Below are 18,614 nucleotides of genomic sequence, written 5' to 3' on the forward strand. Positions count from 1 at the left end.
CTAAAAACATACCAAGAAGTAGGTTAAAGCAGATGTTTAAGATTTCTATCACCAAAACAATGTTTTTCTTGCAGACAGGAAGCAGCTACTAGATGAATAAATTGTGAAAAATGGACATGATTAAGTTTATAAGAGATGCATGAAAGATACTCAGCAGAATAGAAAATTAACACACTTTCCAGGAATAGTAAGCCATATAAATAGAAGACACAGCCACATTTACAAAACTTATGGAATTCACAAGTAAAAAAATCATTTCTATATAAATAACTGAACAAATTATGTCCTTAAAATGAGTACAGGAACTGTAGAATTCAGAAGTTACTTGTTGCCTGAAATAACAAGTAACTTTAAATAATCCATTATGCATTTTCATTTAGCCTACACTAAAAATTACTAGAACAGTAAGTTTTTATTTTTAGTATACTATTAATAATTTTAGTTTGTTATAATTGCCATATCTTTGAACAGGGAATACAAGAAATTAAGGGGATTCAAACACCAGTTTTTGTAGTATTGGAAGGCTTTGGGATCTTTTAAGGCATTAATTCATATACAAAGCCTTTTCTAGTCTCTTTCACAGGAAAAAAAGACCCTCTATTTGATTTTCAAGTGACTGAGTACTACTACATGAAAAACAAAGTAAAACTATCTAAAATCAATCCAACAGTGAAGATTACAGCAGTATAACTGCTATTAGTCAAATTCACGTGCATGTACCCATTTTAGGCTGGAGAAGGTACATAACACAATAATAACGAAGGAGGAAAGACAAACAATTAAGTTCTCAAGACAACTTGGCTGCTGCAACAAGGAGCTTATCAATTAAGAAGTTGTCAGGTAAGATTTTGGGCTGATCTACCATATCTGTGTTATCTCTTTGCAGACATGAAAGGACTGGCAAGCCCTCAAGCTTCTTTCCAGATCTTTAACACTATGTTTTTTAGCTGTTTATGGTTGAAATGTACTGCATCTTGTTAGAAAACATCCTGTAAGTTTAGGGGTTTTTCAAAATCTCACTTGAAAAATAGATGCTATTTCCACATTCTGTTTTCTAATAGTTTATAAACTATTTCTGTCCACTGACTTAGGCTACTGATAACAATTCAGAGCTACTTTTATTTAGCATTTTATTAAAAGCTATTTTGCAAGCAGTAAAAAGCAGCACGTACTTCACAGCATTTGAATCCAGTGTTGCATAAAGGTAATACAAACACTTCATCCGTTCGTTTGTTTCCAAGTTATGAGGGACCATGTACTGAGCAAAAATGCGTTCAACAAGTAACCTGAAAGACAGGATTAAGACATTTAAGCTGTGCAGGAAGAACACAGCCTGGAATTGCTGAAACATCAATTCAAAAATTCTCAGCCCTATCTAAACATCAGTTATAGCAAAAAAATTATGGAGATATTAAAAAAACCTAAAGCTCAAGTTATGTGACATAATTCAGCATAAATTAAACAGAAATTTTTCATTATAGAAAACACAATGTTAATGCCGGCATTAGGAGATTTAACAGATCTCCTAAAATTATCAAAGTCAGATGTATTAATCTAGAAGAAATCAAACAATTCAAGAAAGATACTAACTACCAACCCAATAAAATGTTATCATTTAATTTCATTACAAGTCAGTATTGGGATAAATTTATGAACTGACCCAATTTAATTGCCCTAAAATAATACTGCTACTACTAATAATAATGCTTAAAAAAAGGAAATATCATGTTGATTATATCACACAAAATCATGAAGCCCAGAAGGAGAATTCAGATGCCAATCAGAAGGAGTTGACTTTCTTCCACCCTTATCTGGCCCCTTCCCCACAGACTGAGTTTATCCCATGACTTTTGCTTCTGCAATATAAATGCAGGTATATTCCCAAGGGAATTATTAAAAGCTTCTGTGTAACATGAAACTCCTTATTTGGAAAAAGGAGGAGAGAGGCTTGAGCCTGACAGTTACCTAGAAAAGACTGAGAAGAAAATAGAAAAAGAGAAACCAAGCCCACATGCTACTCCTAGACTGAGGTCCAATATTGAGATCAGTATTAATAGAACGGAGCAAACCATTAGAAACAATCATGTATATTTATGCTGGAAAAGAAAACAATACTCCTTATACACATTTGGAGCAGATGATCAAAACCCAAATCCAGCTAGTTCAAAAAGTTTAAGAAACATATCCACAGGTAAGACTGGATTTAAGGATCCAGACAGTCTATTTCCACAGCACCATGAAAAAACTACTTGTTTTGAAGGTAACTTTTTGATGTTTTGCATTTTTGAAAAGACTTGTATGGGTTTGCAACGCCATTAGTATCCAAACACACTGTGAAGGCTCATTTCCAAAGCCAACACGATGACCTTGATTAGTCAAGGCAGACTTGTTCCCAAAAATGTTACCCATGTGCAACCATCTCTTGTTCAATACCAACAACTGTATACAAGGCTACAGCTGGTGTGACAGAGGCACTGCTTTCATCACAAAACCAGGAGAAGGCCCTAATTCACAGCTTCTCTGCTACAGAAGCCTAAATTTCTGCAGTGTGATAGAGCTTGCCCACTGCCACTACACATGCTATCTTTGAAACATACAGGAACAACATGCAAATCTAAACCAGCATTATTCAAGCAGGTTTGCCTCCTAAATTTTAACATAAAAATTAACACATTACTGATATTTAAACAAAGATCCCCTCTACTGAAGCAGTGGCAAAGTACACCTAAGACTTGTGAAATATTCTGACCTCTCACACCCTTTAGAACCATTTTTGGCCTTAAAATAAGAAATAATAAAGTAGAAGAAAACAACACAGGTCAACATCTCGCTGCAGCTATAAAATCAAAATCGAAACAAACAGGATTATCAAGATTCCTCCTTCTCATCAGCACTGGAACACAAAGGAAAAACAGATCTTCATAACAAGTTATAACACTTTGACACTAAATCACCCAGCTTTTACAATTAACTTACCGGTCATCAATGCTGTTTTGATAATATATATGCAGAAGTTTGTCTTTGATCCATGATATCTGTTTTGCAGCTTCTTTTCCTGCTTCTGATTGCAATGAATATTTCTTGTATATCTGTGCAAGTCCCATCATAGCTTCCTTCCTCACTCTCCACTTGACAAAAAGAAATAGCAGCCAGTTTAGCAGGTCAAAACTCAAAACTGAAAAGACTGTAGAATTTTCTGTTACATATTTCCTAATCTACACCAAAATAACATAATTTAATTCACAAAAAAGCTGAACTGAGTTCTCAGTGAAACAGTTTCTCATTAGGATGTATGTTGCATCACGTCTATTACACTAAACTGTCAACACCAGTAACTACCACAGAAGTATGCCTCTTGAATTTAGAATTATTACTGATTTAAGCCAACACCCTTTCTCACACTCCATACTTACTATCTGTATTTCTGTTATGGATGAAACAAGAAAAAGCATGTCACCAAATGAAAAAAAAATTAGGCGATAATTTTTAAAGTTCACCATCATCAAATGTGTTTACTGTGCTTTAAATTAAGTAGCAAACCTCATAAATTTTACCAAATAATGCAATAAATCTAAACTAAAATTCAAGACTATTCAAATTTGCAAGCTACTACCCTGATTTGCAGTCTTTCAATGATCTAACTAAAAGCAAGTAATTTGCAATACATGCAATACATTCTGAAACCTGCTTGAAAAAACTTTTAAGAAAAATGCTAGAATGTTTTACAAAGGTTTTCTTTCATTCAAAAGTTTTACTGGACTAGACAACTAGAACAACATTGTTGGGTTGCAGCCAATTTAATTATTTAAATCACATCTTAAATAAAATACAGCACAATGAAAAATGTAGCATTCTAGTAATGGGAAGAAGGTACCTCATTAAAGATTTCATCAAGGTTTTTTGCTTTATATTGGTTTTCATTTGTAATTTAAAATCAGTATAGCATTTTTTAGAAGTGCTGATTTTAAAGAAGGTGAATATTACAGCTTAGAAGTATAAAACAGCTATTACCAATACTAATTATGTCTTACCCGCTTGTCCAGTGTCCTTTCTCTGACGAAATTTAGCAGGTGATCATTGACAAGCAGAAGATCTTTTTTAGCAGCAGTAACTATGGATACTATAACATCATGCCGTATGGCCTCCTCAGGATCATGTGACCTTACTTTCAGATATTCTGGGGGGAAAACATGAGTAAATGTAAGTATACAACTTCAGCTACTTTCCCCATTAGACAGAAACAGAACAATTATTTTATTCTGTTTGAAGCATCAGCAGTAAGAAACCAATAATTTTTTCTAAGACCAACTGGAATGTCAGTAAAACTTCATATTTGCTTAGAATATTAAAGATGCATATTACTGGCATTATTGAAGTAAGAATTATGTGGCTGCAATTTTTTTTTTTATTATTTCTTATAGAAGTTACACTATGTAGACATTAGCAACTATCATAACCAAGCAGGACTGGAGCTGTAGAGTAGAATAGACAGTGCCTGAGAACTTGCTAACCACACCACATACATTTTAAAGTCTTACACCAGGCTAGAAGCTACTCTCTTCTTGCAGACTCCATGCCTTTTGGCTCCTAGAGCACATTAGCTGCACACCTGCTCACAACTTCTGTATTACCCACAAGCAATCTAGTTCACCTGCTCCAGGAACACTCAAGAGTATGAGCCATGTAAGCATCGTAAGCTGGGACAAATCAAGAAATACTTCAAACTATAATGCTTATTTAGACACATCATAATTTATCCATCTTAAACAATTTTTCTAGATTATTCTGGTACACTGGTATTTTTCTAGATTATTCTGGTACTCATTCACTAACACCAATAATCTCACATTATCAACGCCTAACTGCTTTTACATGTCACATTTGTTAGCTACCTATTGTCAATTTAAAAAGCTGACAAATAAAATGGCAAAGTTCATTTATCTTTTTAGCTGTATTTTAGGCTATTTTAGAAGCACAAAAGGGTAGGAACACCCTAACAGAAGTCAAGATTGCTGTTCACTGCATACATCAGTGCAACGCTGAGAACTTTAAGAAACTTTGCAAATTCAAACTTTATTTTGAATGAAAGAACCAGAGGTTCCTATTCTGTCATGACTATTCAATGACCTGTGAAAGTTTTCAAGTCTCATCTGAAACACTGGCCATTAACATTACCAGTAATAAGCCCAAGTGTCAAATGAGCATATTTCAAAATAATGCTTTGCAGTTATGAAGACTATGAAATTTTTAATTCAAATAAGCCTTTTTAAAAAAACCTATTGTTTCACAGGAACATAAACTGAAACAAATGAAAACCACTGCCATTACACAAAACAATTCTCGTCTCCAATATCAGTGAGCCACAGAAATTTTTAAACTATTTTGCTTTGATAAGCACTCTGGGGAGAGAGAGGAGGGGCAAGCAAAATTATATTTCCCAGAGGAAACCATTAGAGGGGGCACAAAGTCTTTCTGCAATGTAAAAATAAAATAAATTGAAAATACAATTCTGATAATTAAAAATGAAAATATTTTCACCATTCTATTAAGGAAAGACACAGAACCTTTTGGGTTTTTTACGCTGGCTTAATTCAGAATCACAATATATTCTGAGTTGGGAAGGGACCCACAGGGGTCATCAAGTCCAACCCTTATGGCCCAAATGGGGATCAAACCTATGACCATGGTGTTCCATGCTCCAATTAACTGAGCTAATCTCTGGATAACACTGTAACTACAGGGTGACTCCAGCCTGTCTCTACTTGTGTCCAATTTGACAAATACCCAGCAAGCAGGAGAGCAATCCCAGGCACTTTAAAGTCCTTTTAATTCCCTCCTTAGGCCAACTAGGCAAAGATATTGACTCAAAAAAACTACATGTAGGAGTTTGATGATCAGGGGAAGATACAGTCCACAAAGCAAACCAACCAATTCTCATTAATTACATGTGGTTTTTTATTAAGACATGGGAAGCAGCAAATAATAAAGGCTTCCATTGATGCCAGTTGCCTTCTTCCTACAGAGCTCCTGAATTTCAGGCTGTGTTTGATCTGAAGGAGATGGAACTGTGAAGTTGTGGTCAGTTATAAGGACTGTTACGTTTTAGACAGTGACTGTATAAGACTTAAACATTTCAGCTTTGTGCAACTTAAGTCTCCCCTAAGCACCCTAATTAATAAACACCAGGACCATTAGGTTAGGCAGGCTGTCTTTACCTGATCCCATGGTGTTAACTTCAGCAGCAGTTGGGAATGCAATGGGAGTGCTACTGTATGAGAGGGAGAGAGATCTCCCTAGAGGAGGCATTCTTTGTGTACAATCCCCTCAGCCTGAGAAGCAACACTGAAGGCAGGGACTTTACTTAGAATTCCACAATCAATCAGGTTCTGCACAATATCTGACAGCATTATTTGACATTACAGCTGGCCTTTTTGACTCTTCCAGTAGTCTTAAAAATGGTATTTTAATTTCATAATGAAACTGATACCTGTTAAGTCCTTTGCCAGATCGGGGTGGTTCATAAGGCAGTGACTTGCAAATTTGACACACTCAAGGCGAATAGGTACATGGATATCATTAAACCTGGTTAGAAACAAGACAATGCATTACAACTACAATTCCACTTCTACCAAAGCAATCTGTTCATTTTTACACCATATAAAATACTTCTGAAAATGTTTTTTATGCTTCCCATGCATGGTTACATGCATACAGCATCCCTGACTTCATAGTATTAAGTACACCGTCTTTAGCTTTAAAAAAAATTCTCATATTCATTTGTTGATTCATGTTTTGAACATGAAAAGAATTATCTTCTCCTGGTACACACTGAAAACTCCCAGGCAGACAAAAAATTATTAGAAAGATATACAATATATTTTAATTCCTTTTCTGTAATGCTACACCTAACTAACCATGAGAAATGTATCAGAAACTCAAAATTTTATAAGACTGTGACATTCATCCTACTGCATGACAGGCATCAAACAAATGTGTATTTAGTCTGCTACAAATTTTTTCTGAGACGGATCATTTAATTGGATTTCCTTTTGGAAGACTGAACTCAATTTGATGCTTGGAAACTAGTATTTTCACATTTTTAATTATTATATAAGTAATTTTATAATAAAACTGTTGATGCAATTAGTTAGATGCAATTAGATGCAATTAGAAGATAACTTCCAAAATTAAATGCATTTTCAAGCTATCCTCAAAATCCTTGGCATGAAACAACTTAAAAATGTAATTTTAGAACACTGTTGCTATTGAAATTTATTTACCAAAATAAATATCTTAAATAGATTTTAAGGAATACCTGGTTTTAGTAAAAGCTAGTTATGTTTTCAAAAATCAAGAGATTTTTATGAATGCTTCCTTCAATAACACAGCTATTATAACTTCGTGAAAATTTTATTATAACTTGGTGAAAATCTTTAGAAGTGGTAAATGCATATATGTGATCCATAACTAGCAGAAAACAGTTATTGTGAACAAACTGCACATAATCTCAGTGTAACATAATGAAGCATTTTCCTTTGGGCCCAATCAGATGTGGAAATTTTTGATGACATTTCCTGTTTTAAATAGTTAAATATTTTCATGCAAAATACCTTGCTTCAATTAAGTTTCTTCTATTCTTAGAAGTAGCATTTCTTTGAGGACTCTGCTTTTGATGACTGAATGCTATATTATAAACTATGGCATTTGCAATAACTTTTAGAATATATCCTCTTTTACTCAAATCAAAAATATTTTCTTTATAGTAGCCAAACTGGAGTTTCTCATAATTATAAGCTCCAGCTGTATTTTCTATCTGAAATTGGCAGAATATTTCAAAAAACAGGAAATGAAGTATGTTTGCAGCATCATAAATACTACATATTTTTTAAGGTACCCGTACCATTAAAAAAAATTAAACTCATACACAAAGACTGTACATAAAAGCCTCAAGAGCACTTTTAATATCACCTAATACTAAAAACATCCTTTGATGCTGTTTTAAAATTAATCCATCATTGAACAGTTTCACTTGTGAAGAAATTAAAGTATTCATTTTTCTTGACAATGGCAACAAAGCTAGTTAAAAAAAAAAGAGCATTTAAGGAGATGATTTGTAAACGTTCACTCTGTGGAATGACATATGTGGAAGATATGTGTAAAATTGCTTCAGCATTATCTGCCAGAACTCAGATAAAGCAGCAGGAGGGAATTCAGGCTTAGCTGTGTCACTTTAAAAAAAAAAACCAAATCAAATGCATTTGACTTCATTGAATATACTTCCTCCCAGGACAGGAAACTAAACCAGAATATACCTCCCCAGGTAGCACTGCCAAAGTGGTTTGTTTTGAGACGCCAACTCGGAATCCTTTGCCCCAAACATTTTTGCTAGAAGTTTTACAACCTGCAGACGTTCTTCGTTGTCATTGCTCTGGAAAATGAACAGATTTTTCTTAAAGTTAAAAGAAAAACTAATCCAAAAAACAGAGTTCTGTTTTGTACAGTTTTTACACCAACGCACTTCCATATTTCTAGAAATATCACAATACAGCTTAATAGACTTCTCTTATATACAAAAGTCTATCAAGGCAAAGACCCTTCATTATTTTTTTGAGAACACAAAATAATAAAGACTGTGAAAATGAAGAACAATGTTAAGACAAAAAACGCTGTGAATGAAGCCTGGTGAAAAATACATCTTTTTAACACTTATTTACTGTTTACTGATTGTTAGGAAATCTGATATGTGCCTGTATAAGTTCAGACACAACACAAAACTTACAGAAGTCAATCTATGCTTGTGTGGTATACAGTTCTTTAAAACAGTGCCTAATTTCTTAATTAAAAATATTAGTCAAAAATAGCAGTTTCCGGAATACAAATTTCTAGAGAACATCAGATTAAGTACCCAAGATCTGAGATCCACAGGATGTGTCCTGTATTTGAGCCTATATTCAAAACTGCTGAAGTACAACAGATAGTCTTCCTTTTATATTGAAAATGAGCACCAACAGTAAGAGTGGAAATATACCAGAGAAGGCCTTGTTTTATCATTGTTTTGCATCACATTCTTTAATTCAATACACAGAATATGGACCTTAATGCATACTTCAGAAATGTATGTTAACATTTGTGCAGTTAGTGTGTACTCATTATTCATCGTATCTTTTTCCTTTGCTTATTAAAGAAAAGGGAGAAAACCCAATTGGCTGCAACAATTCCTTGAAAATGGGCAGCTAAAATTAATTTCTATTAATTAGGCCAGATTATTGCTTAGGTGATATTACTAACCCATTATTATTCCCATTTTTTTTTCTGGTAAAAGTTAAGAACTGTGTAAAATACTGGGGTTTTTTCCTAGCATCTCTGAACTCTTATTAGTTCAACATCCCCTTCTGAACATGAACAAGACATAAGAGCACAATATAGCTGTTGGAATTCTTTTATACGACACCACAGTTTTAGAGACAAACTATTTCTCCTGACTCAATACCATAAAAGGGCTGAAACGTTTGCCAGCATGTCTTTAATTCAGAACCCTAAGAACAGTAAAAGCATTTGTAAAATCCTTAAAGTAACAGAGCAAGAGAAGTGCAGGATGAACTAACAGTGATATATTACTACAGTACAAAAGACTAACTCTTTGGAATACACTTTAGTATTAAGTATTCAAAGCACTAACAGCAAATCCATTAATAGGGTTTTTTGCATTTGACTAATTTTTTTCCAATTAACATTCACATTGATATTACTGAAAGCATTCTACAACCACCTCCTCTTAATCTGCAATAAATAATAGTTTTTTCTTAAAGAGCTTCAGCCCATTATACTACGAATTCTTGTTCTGTGGGGCATAGTTAAGAACGTCTAATTTCTTTTTTTGGGCTGCATTAGTCCAGCCTTCATGACTTACATCCTATCCTCTCTTGCTTAAACAAAATGCTAAAATACTAAGCATCTCTGAATTTTTTTAGGGAACTAACACAGATTCAGAGCAAGACGCTCCAGAATGTGGAAGAAGGAGCCAGGTGGAGGAGCTGGGAGCACACTAAACATTCACCTACTTAATTATACAGTCAGAAATATAGAGGAAAAAAATGACAACCAAACAGAATAAAACAAACCCACAAAACAACAAAACCCTAAAATATCCTTAATTAGTTGCAGAAGAAGCTTTTGCTGTATCAGCCACTAATCCAATTATAAGACAACCCACTTGTTTCTTGTCCTGTTGTAGAAACAACAAATACCTGTGATTATGGACCTTGGTAAGTAATTATTTGGTTCCTTCTAACTTTTTTACCCTGATGTTGGCTTCCCTGAAACACGGTTATATACACTCCAAGGGGTAACAAAAATAAACCTGCACTTCCTACTGAATGAATACATTGCTGCTACAGTTTGTCTCCTTTATTCTACTTTAATCTCTGCTCTTTTTCTGAGGGTGATAAAAAAGGCATCAAACTCTGAAAAAAATCTTAATCTTTCTCCATTCTGTGAGACACTCTGTACTTGAAGAGTCAGACCCTTCACCTCTTAAGTAAATCCAGCACTCTAATAGTGTTCCATCATGACTTGTCAATACAAATTGACACCAAACACGAATATTTCCAGTTCCCCATACATGGTCCCAGCACACAGGCAGCTGCTCTTTGGCCTAGACATTTGAGTCTGTCAGCAAGAGAAGCTGAAGCCAGTCAGATTGTTACCACTACTGAGTCCAGAAGACTAGGCAGCACTCAGGGCCTGGACAGATTTGGGAATAAGAAGTGGACACGTAACTGAAACTTCTGAAAATTTTAATTACCATACCCAGGAAGAAAGGCAGCTGTAAAATAAGAAGTCATCCTTTTATTGATTTTATTCATTACGTCATATTGGTTAAGTAAAACATTAAGATAAAAGCCTAAATCCCATGACAATTATTTCCAAAACAGTCTATTGATGAGCTTTCCATTCTCTGAACATTTAAATGTTATTTGCTTTCTGTAACAGAAATTCCTAAAATTTAAGTATGAAGTTTGAAAAAAGTTCCTTTCCTTTAGTTTCTTCTACAAGCTGACCTACACAATAATACATTTTTAGCTTTTCCCAAACCCATAGTGCTTCTGTGTCAGTACTAGATCTCTATACACATCACCTTAAAATGCCAAGATCACGCACAAATGACCGACCCTCACGGAAGAGGTTAAATTAAATTAACATAGTGCTCATCCTCCTGTTAATTCCCCAGACTCCTTTCCATAATCAGGCAAAAACCAAATTACTAGTAAGATGCAAACCATGATTTCACAGTTTCACAGAGCTTAACAACAGAGTTCTGCCACCTGAGAACACAGGAGCTTTTTCTTTACATAAATCTATACAGCTAGGGCAGGTTGACCCCAGCCAAAAGCCAAACACTTACCCAAGTCCCTTCTCTCCAACAGAGAGAGGAAGGGAAAAGAAGGAAGGTTAAAAGGCCCATATATCAAGAGAAAAGAGTTCAGTAGGTAAAGAAAAAGCTATGTGTACAAACAGAGCAAAAAGAGGAATTCATTCACTGCCTGCCACTGGCAGGGAGATGTCCTGGCACTTCCTGGAAAGCAGGGTCTCACATAGGGATCACTTGGGAAGACAAACAGCATGAACACAAATTAATCCTTTCCTCCTCCTTCCCCTGGCCTTTTATTGCTGAGCACATCTCCCCTTTCAACCTTCTACTCTACTCAGCCTACCTGGGGGGAGGAGGAAGGGCACAGGGAGAAAGCCTTTACTTGTGCCTTCACTGCTGTACCAAAATGGCAAGGTGCTTGAACACTAGGTGGCCACATCGTTTACATCCCAAATAGTGAGTAGGTTCAACAGTATTAGAGATACCTAAACTTTCACACAAGTTTCATATCAAGAGTTTTTAACCCCTCTTCACATGGTCAAAAATTTATTTGGTCTCTGATGAGAAAGTCCCTGGATTTTACCCCCACTCAAAGAGACAGTCTACAACCCTAAACCCATGAAGATAAACCAGAAGGCTTCCTGATAGAAAGAGTGCAAAAATTTTCATGGAGATGAAGAGCAAGAGATTTGGATCCTGTCAGGTAATGAGTTACAAACTCAAAAGATTTTTGTTTACATCCTCAAAGTCCCATCAAGCCACAAATCAACCAGAAGGCAGAGGAGATGGCTCAGCGAAGCTCAGCTGATGGTTAGGGGAAAACCATCACCACTTCATTTTTTTCAAAGTATGCCACAAAACCAAAACCACAGGATCACAGAGTTATAAAGGTTGGAAAACTAAAATCTTTAAGATCCTTGAGCCCAACAGTTAATCAAGCACCACCATGTTTACGAACGAACTATTACAGGCACTTCCCTTCTCAAAACTTCCAGAGACAGTAATTCCACCACTTCCCTAAGAAGCCTATTTCAATTCTTGACACGTCTTTAAGTGAAGAAATTTTTCCTGATACCAAATCTAAGCTTCCCATGGTGCAACTCAAGGCCATTTTCTCTGGTTCTGTCACTTATTACCTGGGAAAAGAGACCAACTCCCCCACTTTTCTACAACCTCCTTTCAGGTTGTGGTAGAGTGAGTGAGAGATCTCCCCTGAGCCTCCTTTTGTCAAGGCTAAATGTTTAGAAGCAAAGAAATTAGATATTACACAGAAAGTCTGTTCCATGTACAGAATATGCAACTAGAGGTAACATTGCTGATACCAGGAGGAATCCATTCAAATTCATGCAGAACTAGCCAATTTTACACCTGAAACCAAGCTTGCACTTCAGCTTGCAAGTGAGCCAGAATACTTGATATCTTTCTCAGGTAAGTCTGCCATGAATGCACTTCATGTGGCCAAAATTTGTTTTCACTTACTGCTTTTGAAGCCAACGAAAAGGAAATTAATATTTTCAAAAATATAGAGAAAATTATTCAATTTGTCTTCGTAAAGATACTATGTCCCCTTCCGTGTGTTCAGTGCATGCAAGATGAGATCATTCTGGCACATCTCCACAACGCAGTTGTTCAGACAACCACAGCTTTCCTTCAACACTGGACACAAGAGCAAAGTTTTTCACCATGAGATCAACCAGCCATTGGAATAATCTCCTCAGAGAAATGGTAGATTCCCTGATATAGGACATTTTAAGATCCAGCTAGACAGAGTGCTAGGCCATTTTGTCTAGACTGTGCTTTTGCCAAGAAAATTTTATCTAGATGATCCTTGAGGTCCCTTTCAACCTGGTATTCTATGATTCTATGATCATCTGCTAAGAAATAATACAAATCTCCTAAGGAGCAAAGCAGCAATATGAGATCTTGGAAAACACTAACTGTCCCACTACCTCTTAAGCACTACTGGAATATTTGCCTTCTGTAACCACAACTCTGTATTCAAGAGCCATATCAGACAATTTCATAAACAAAAACTGGATCTTCCAGTGAAACTACATATTTCACCTAAATATACTGTACAAACCTTAACTTCAGTACCCAGTAGTCCATGGTAAGTGAGCTCAGGAGGACAAGGCTCCTTAACTGGGCATACAGCGACACAGTACTATGTGCCACATCCAGAAAAGACAAAACCACTGAGTCCAGCTCTGAATGATATGCAGGACTCCCTGAAGCTCTTGGCTATTGTATGGTTAATTTTAATTGACCTCTATTGAAAAAAAACAACTCCCCTCTCCCAATTTTCAGTATGGACTGTCATGCACATTTTTCCTTTACCAGCCACCTAAACCAAGGCTTCATCAAGCATAACAGGGTTACTGCTGTCTAGTTTCTTTTTATTTGAAGCAATAAAAAACTGGCCGTCTTCAACCATAATCACACTGAGTTTCATTGAAATCACACTTTATTCTCAACACACTAATGAGCTATTTACCCATTTAAAAAATGTTGACGCTAGCTGCTCCTGTTCAGAATAAAGCTAAAGCTATTGTTGGAGTGGAAAGTATTTAATCATCACTGGCAGGTTTGCATGTAGAATGAACTTGTGCTGATCTCAGAAAAAACACAGGCTGACCATATTTCAGAACACTTATCTTCAAAATACTCTTCTCACCACAGAAAGATCTTAAAGACCCCTCAACTCATTTAGAACCATTTGGGTTGAAGGGACTTTTAAGGACATCCTCCAACCACCCTGCTGTGGGCAGGAACACCTTCCACTAGACCAGGTTGCTCAAAGCACCACCCAGCACAGCCTTAAAGACTTCCAGAGGTGAAGCACCCACAAATTCTCCAGGAAACCGTTCCAGCATTTCAAACTTTAAACCAGGGGTATCCTATTCCAAAGGGAGGTGCTTTTTTTCTTCTTTAAAAGATGTGTCATTTGACAGCCAATGGGAAACAATAGGCATATATTATTTTTTCTTGTAACCTGAAGTATCAAAAAACACACGTGGAGTAACAAATGATTACAGTGTTTTTGGAATAGCTACAAACTATATTAAGTTCAAGAAGCCAACAAGGAATAAGAGTGGTAAGAATGTAGCTATCAGAACCTACATATCTCCTGGAAACATTGTTAAACTTGATCATGTAGACATCAAACGCAAACCGCTTACCCTTTAAGGGTTCAGACCACAGTGAGAAAACTGTGCTAAGGATGAAGGAGACAGAAAGCAACAAAATACATGTACATCATCTGGAAAGAGCACACTAAACAAAGAACAGAAATGCAAACATGAAAAAAATGTGTTGTAAATTAAGTAGTACAAAGAAAACATGGAAATGCTTAGGGTTGAAATCAGCTAGCTGAAGAAAGAGACAAGAATTTTTTCCGGCCTGGGTAAAGAGGGAACAAAACAAAACAAACAAATAAAAAGTTGACATTGGCTACTGGACTGAATCCAATAAAATAAGACTCAAAAATTACATCAGTATTGAAAATCATGAAACATGAGTCAATGAAGGAGTAGGATGACAATTGAAGAACCTGCAGATTTTAGTGGACTTACAGATGGGAAAGTTACTGCAATTATATGCCATTATGGCAGCAGGTAAGATCAAATGTCCTCTATAGCACCTTCAGCTGCAGAAGTACTATTTTTACTGGAGTGAGACTGATAATTGTTTGCCATTTGTAGGAACAGGAATTAAAGGCTGAAAAAAGGTCTACTTTGAAGACAGACAGCAAGCAGTAAATTGAACCCTACTTCTCTCAGAAATGTGAACAGAATGACAAAGGCATTAAAAAACCCCCTCATCCAGCAAGTGTAGCGTGCCTGCCTAGCAACATTAGGGAAAAGTAATTGGCATGAACAAGCCACTGTGATAATATATATTAGGATAAGAAGAGGCCAAAAGTGCTAGAAACCCAAAATCTGTCCTCTGTACTAAAAACATTCAAACTTACAAGAGGCCCACTGCACATCAGCCCCTCAAGCTTAGTAACAGGTCACATACAAACAGAGTAATACTAATCTAACCACAGGCCCCACAGAAACCCTGTGGAATGACACATAGAATAAAAGTAGTGCAGAATGAAGGGAGAATCAACTCGTGTTACATCACATTTGTCCAAGTGATGGAGACACTTTGAAAAGGAAGTCAAAAAGAAAAATACCTATTAAAATAGAGAGCTAGCACCAGCTACTCTCCAGACATACGAAACAAGCCTGAAAAATCATAAGACATTGCAGCAATTGCTACAAGACATACTGATGCATTCCACCTGTCTTCTTTCATCTGTCACAGAACTACAATTTGGGCAAAATTATTAGTATATATATTCAAAATATGATGTCTTTCACAATAAATAATAAGTAAACCCAGAAATAAAACAGGTCAAGCCCTCAAGTCATCCAAAAAATGGAGTTATTGCTTGAAATATACAAGCCCAAACAATCAACCAACCAAATCCCAAATACACACACACACACACACACACACTATAGGTTAATACACTACAATTTAAATTACATTTTTGAGGAGCTGTATGGGTTTTTCTTTAAACAATGCAGAGAAGGCAATTTTTACACATAGTTATTAGTTCTATTTGCCAAATAATTTGAAGAACTTGTCAGTCAATGAAAAAACCAAAACAATAATGGTCAAAGCATACATGTTTCAAATATATAGAAAGGGTAGAAGTGTTTACCTTAAGTTTGAATTCGAGTTGTGGTAGTACAGAAAGCAAGAGGTGACTGTCAATATTGTATAACTCCAAAATCAAATCAAATACATGCTCTGACAGGTCACTAATTGATGTTTTACCAAGCATGAGGACTTGATTGAAGAACTGGGAAACAAAACAGATTACAAATCAAGAATGAGAGTATACACGCACACTTCTAAATCCTAAAACATTAAGTCACTTTTAACCTTACATTAATTTCACTCCTGAAAGAAAAAGGATGGAATGTGGCACACACAGATCAGGATTCCATTGCAGAAGTCTTAAAATATCATTGTCTTGTATGAAGTATTATACATAAAGGAAAACACATTAAACACGACTTTTGCCCCAGCAAGCCTAAAAATAATTTAGGAAACACGACTTTAAAGGAATTTCAGTGCATCATATATTTTTATAGTGGGACTATATTCAGAGTTATTCCACTATAAAAAACCATCATTTCAAAAGTATTCTAACATTTAAAGCAAGGCTGCAACAACTGGCTAATTACTACACTACACAGCTGACAGGTTAAGGAGTTGAAAGTAAAAGCATAGGAGTTGATAACTGATTGTTCCAGAATTTGTATTCAAGCAGCATAATGCAACTGTAAAGCAAATATTTCTTCTTGGTAAATTTGACATACTTGAGGGAAACTTCCCTCAAACTTCCCTCAAAAGAAAATATTTCCACACTATTTTCAACAACATCCTCCCTGATGGGTAAGAGGCAACTAAAGAGGAATAAATATATATATATATATGCATATATATATATATATATACACACACACACATATATATTATAGTGCATATTACTCTAAGTTAAAGACTGTCTTGAAGAACTGTTTTGCTTTTCAGGATACAGAGTTGCCTGAATGTATATAATCCTGGCTAGGAAACTAACTGATACTGCGTTTTTAATGTATCTCAAGAAAGAAAATTTTCAAACCCACAAAATACCTCTCATGAGAAAGAAAGAAAAGAAGACTCCATGAGCATTCTTCCTATGAAGGAAGATTCTTACTGTACAGACTTCCTGAAAGCTCAGAAAACGGCACCCAGTTTGTAATCTAACCTTACAGATGAAGAAAATTAAAAACACATTCCCATGCACCAACACCTCCCCAAACAGTAGGTTTGAAGTAAGAATTTTTATTGAGCATTTTTAAAAATCTTAGAAAGCACCCACTTTCTAAATGTTGCAAGTCTGAAAGTAACAGAAAGCATTGAAGGTTTTCCAGTGTTTTCAAGCTCCTGAGGTTTTGGATAGATGCAGTAAGACCTGCTAAATCCTCAGCTGCTTAAAAAATAAGAGAGTTATTCTTTTTCCTATTGTGCAGCTCAAGATAGAGCATACTTCTCTCTGATCTTTACTTCCCCTCATCCATCTTCTATTAGTGTCCATGATGTCTACATTCAACTCTGGCACAACCCTCAATTCACTCAGCTTTCTTCTTTACTATCTATTCTTAGACTGCTTCCTCGTCTACTGCTGTGATAACAGCACTAAAATTCTGCTCTATCTTCAATTCTCTTCACTCTATATTGTCTTATCTCCTTACTAAAAGACAAATTTTCCTTACAATGTGCATATGTATTTTTATCAGAACAATATATAAAAATACACTTGGTATTCCAGTCACTCTAAGGATTGAATTACAAGGTCTTCCAAGACAGTAGAAAGCAAATTATCTATTGTATTTCCAAAATCTCAAGTATTAAGTACTTAATAGTTTCTATATGGTAACTAATTAGACTCAAAAGGACAGGTTACGCAGTGCTTCATTAATACGATCATTCTCTCAAAGAAAAATGACAACCTGTAAAAAGTTCTTGTTCAGCCCTTTTCATGTTTTCATGCAACTCATTCTTTTTATAACACTGCTCAGTTACAGAAAGTATTGATTTCCATGTTTGGTTGCAGTTGTCACTTACATTAGTAATGTATGGCTCAATTGCTTGTGCCGTCCTCTTTAGTAAAGCTTTTGCCAAATCATAGGCTTGCTTGTTTAAATTCTGGGGGGAAAAACAAACAAACAAAAAACCATAAGAGTTATAAGCACAAAGATTTATCTAAAAACAAACCCAAGAATTTAAAGCCATCATGTACTGGTAAATGCGTTAAACAAATAGCCCGTTCTTTTTACATTTTCAGTAATAAAAATAATATAGTAAAAGCAAAGCTATTCCAAACAGAGATTTGTAAGGTTCACTGGTAATACTGAGGAAAAAAAACCAGCTCCAGGCAGAAGAGGACTTACTTTGCAGATGCACATCTAAAACTGATGCTCAATGAACTCAGTGCCTGCATTTTACCGCTCCTCCTTATCAGTTTTCCCGAAAACCAGTAAAGTGATACAAAGCAACACAAAGGCATTTAGAGTCACCACAGAAGTGAGACTCTGAACAGAAGTACAGAAAATGCAATTCTGCCCTTGCATCAAGCAGCCACCTGTGAATCACCACCACAGCCTCTCCAACACACCATGCAAAGATAGTCTGCATGTCT

At 35.7% G+C, this 18,614-nt stretch overlaps 1 protein-coding gene across 3 annotated transcripts in view; it reads right to left on the reverse strand.

The window, feature by feature from the left end:
- The window catches only part of PDS5B (PDS5 cohesin associated factor B), a 101,913-nt gene that overhangs the window by 47,425 nt on the left and 35,874 nt on the right, over positions 1 to 18,614 (reverse strand). For all 3 annotated transcript variants that reach the window (XM_064716330.1, XM_064716336.1, XM_064716322.1), the window contains exons 7-13: positions 18,041 to 18,121; positions 16,086 to 16,226; positions 8,313 to 8,428; positions 6,488 to 6,582; positions 4,032 to 4,177; positions 2,977 to 3,128; positions 1,173 to 1,286 (exon numbers count right to left, since the gene is read on the reverse strand). In XM_064716330.1, the coding sequence (XP_064572400.1) occupies positions 1,173 to 1,286; positions 2,977 to 3,128; positions 4,032 to 4,177; positions 6,488 to 6,582; positions 8,313 to 8,428; positions 16,086 to 16,226; positions 18,041 to 18,121 (845 nt within the window). The remainder of the gene's footprint in view (positions 1 to 1,172; positions 1,287 to 2,976; positions 3,129 to 4,031; positions 4,178 to 6,487; positions 6,583 to 8,312; positions 8,429 to 16,085; positions 16,227 to 18,040; positions 18,122 to 18,614) is intronic.

This window comes from Zonotrichia leucophrys, chromosome 1 (genome assembly GCF_028769735.1).
Source record: "Zonotrichia leucophrys gambelii isolate GWCS_2022_RI chromosome 1, RI_Zleu_2.0, whole genome shotgun sequence".
Classification (NCBI taxonomy): Eukaryota; Metazoa; Chordata; class Aves; order Passeriformes; family Passerellidae; genus Zonotrichia; species Zonotrichia leucophrys.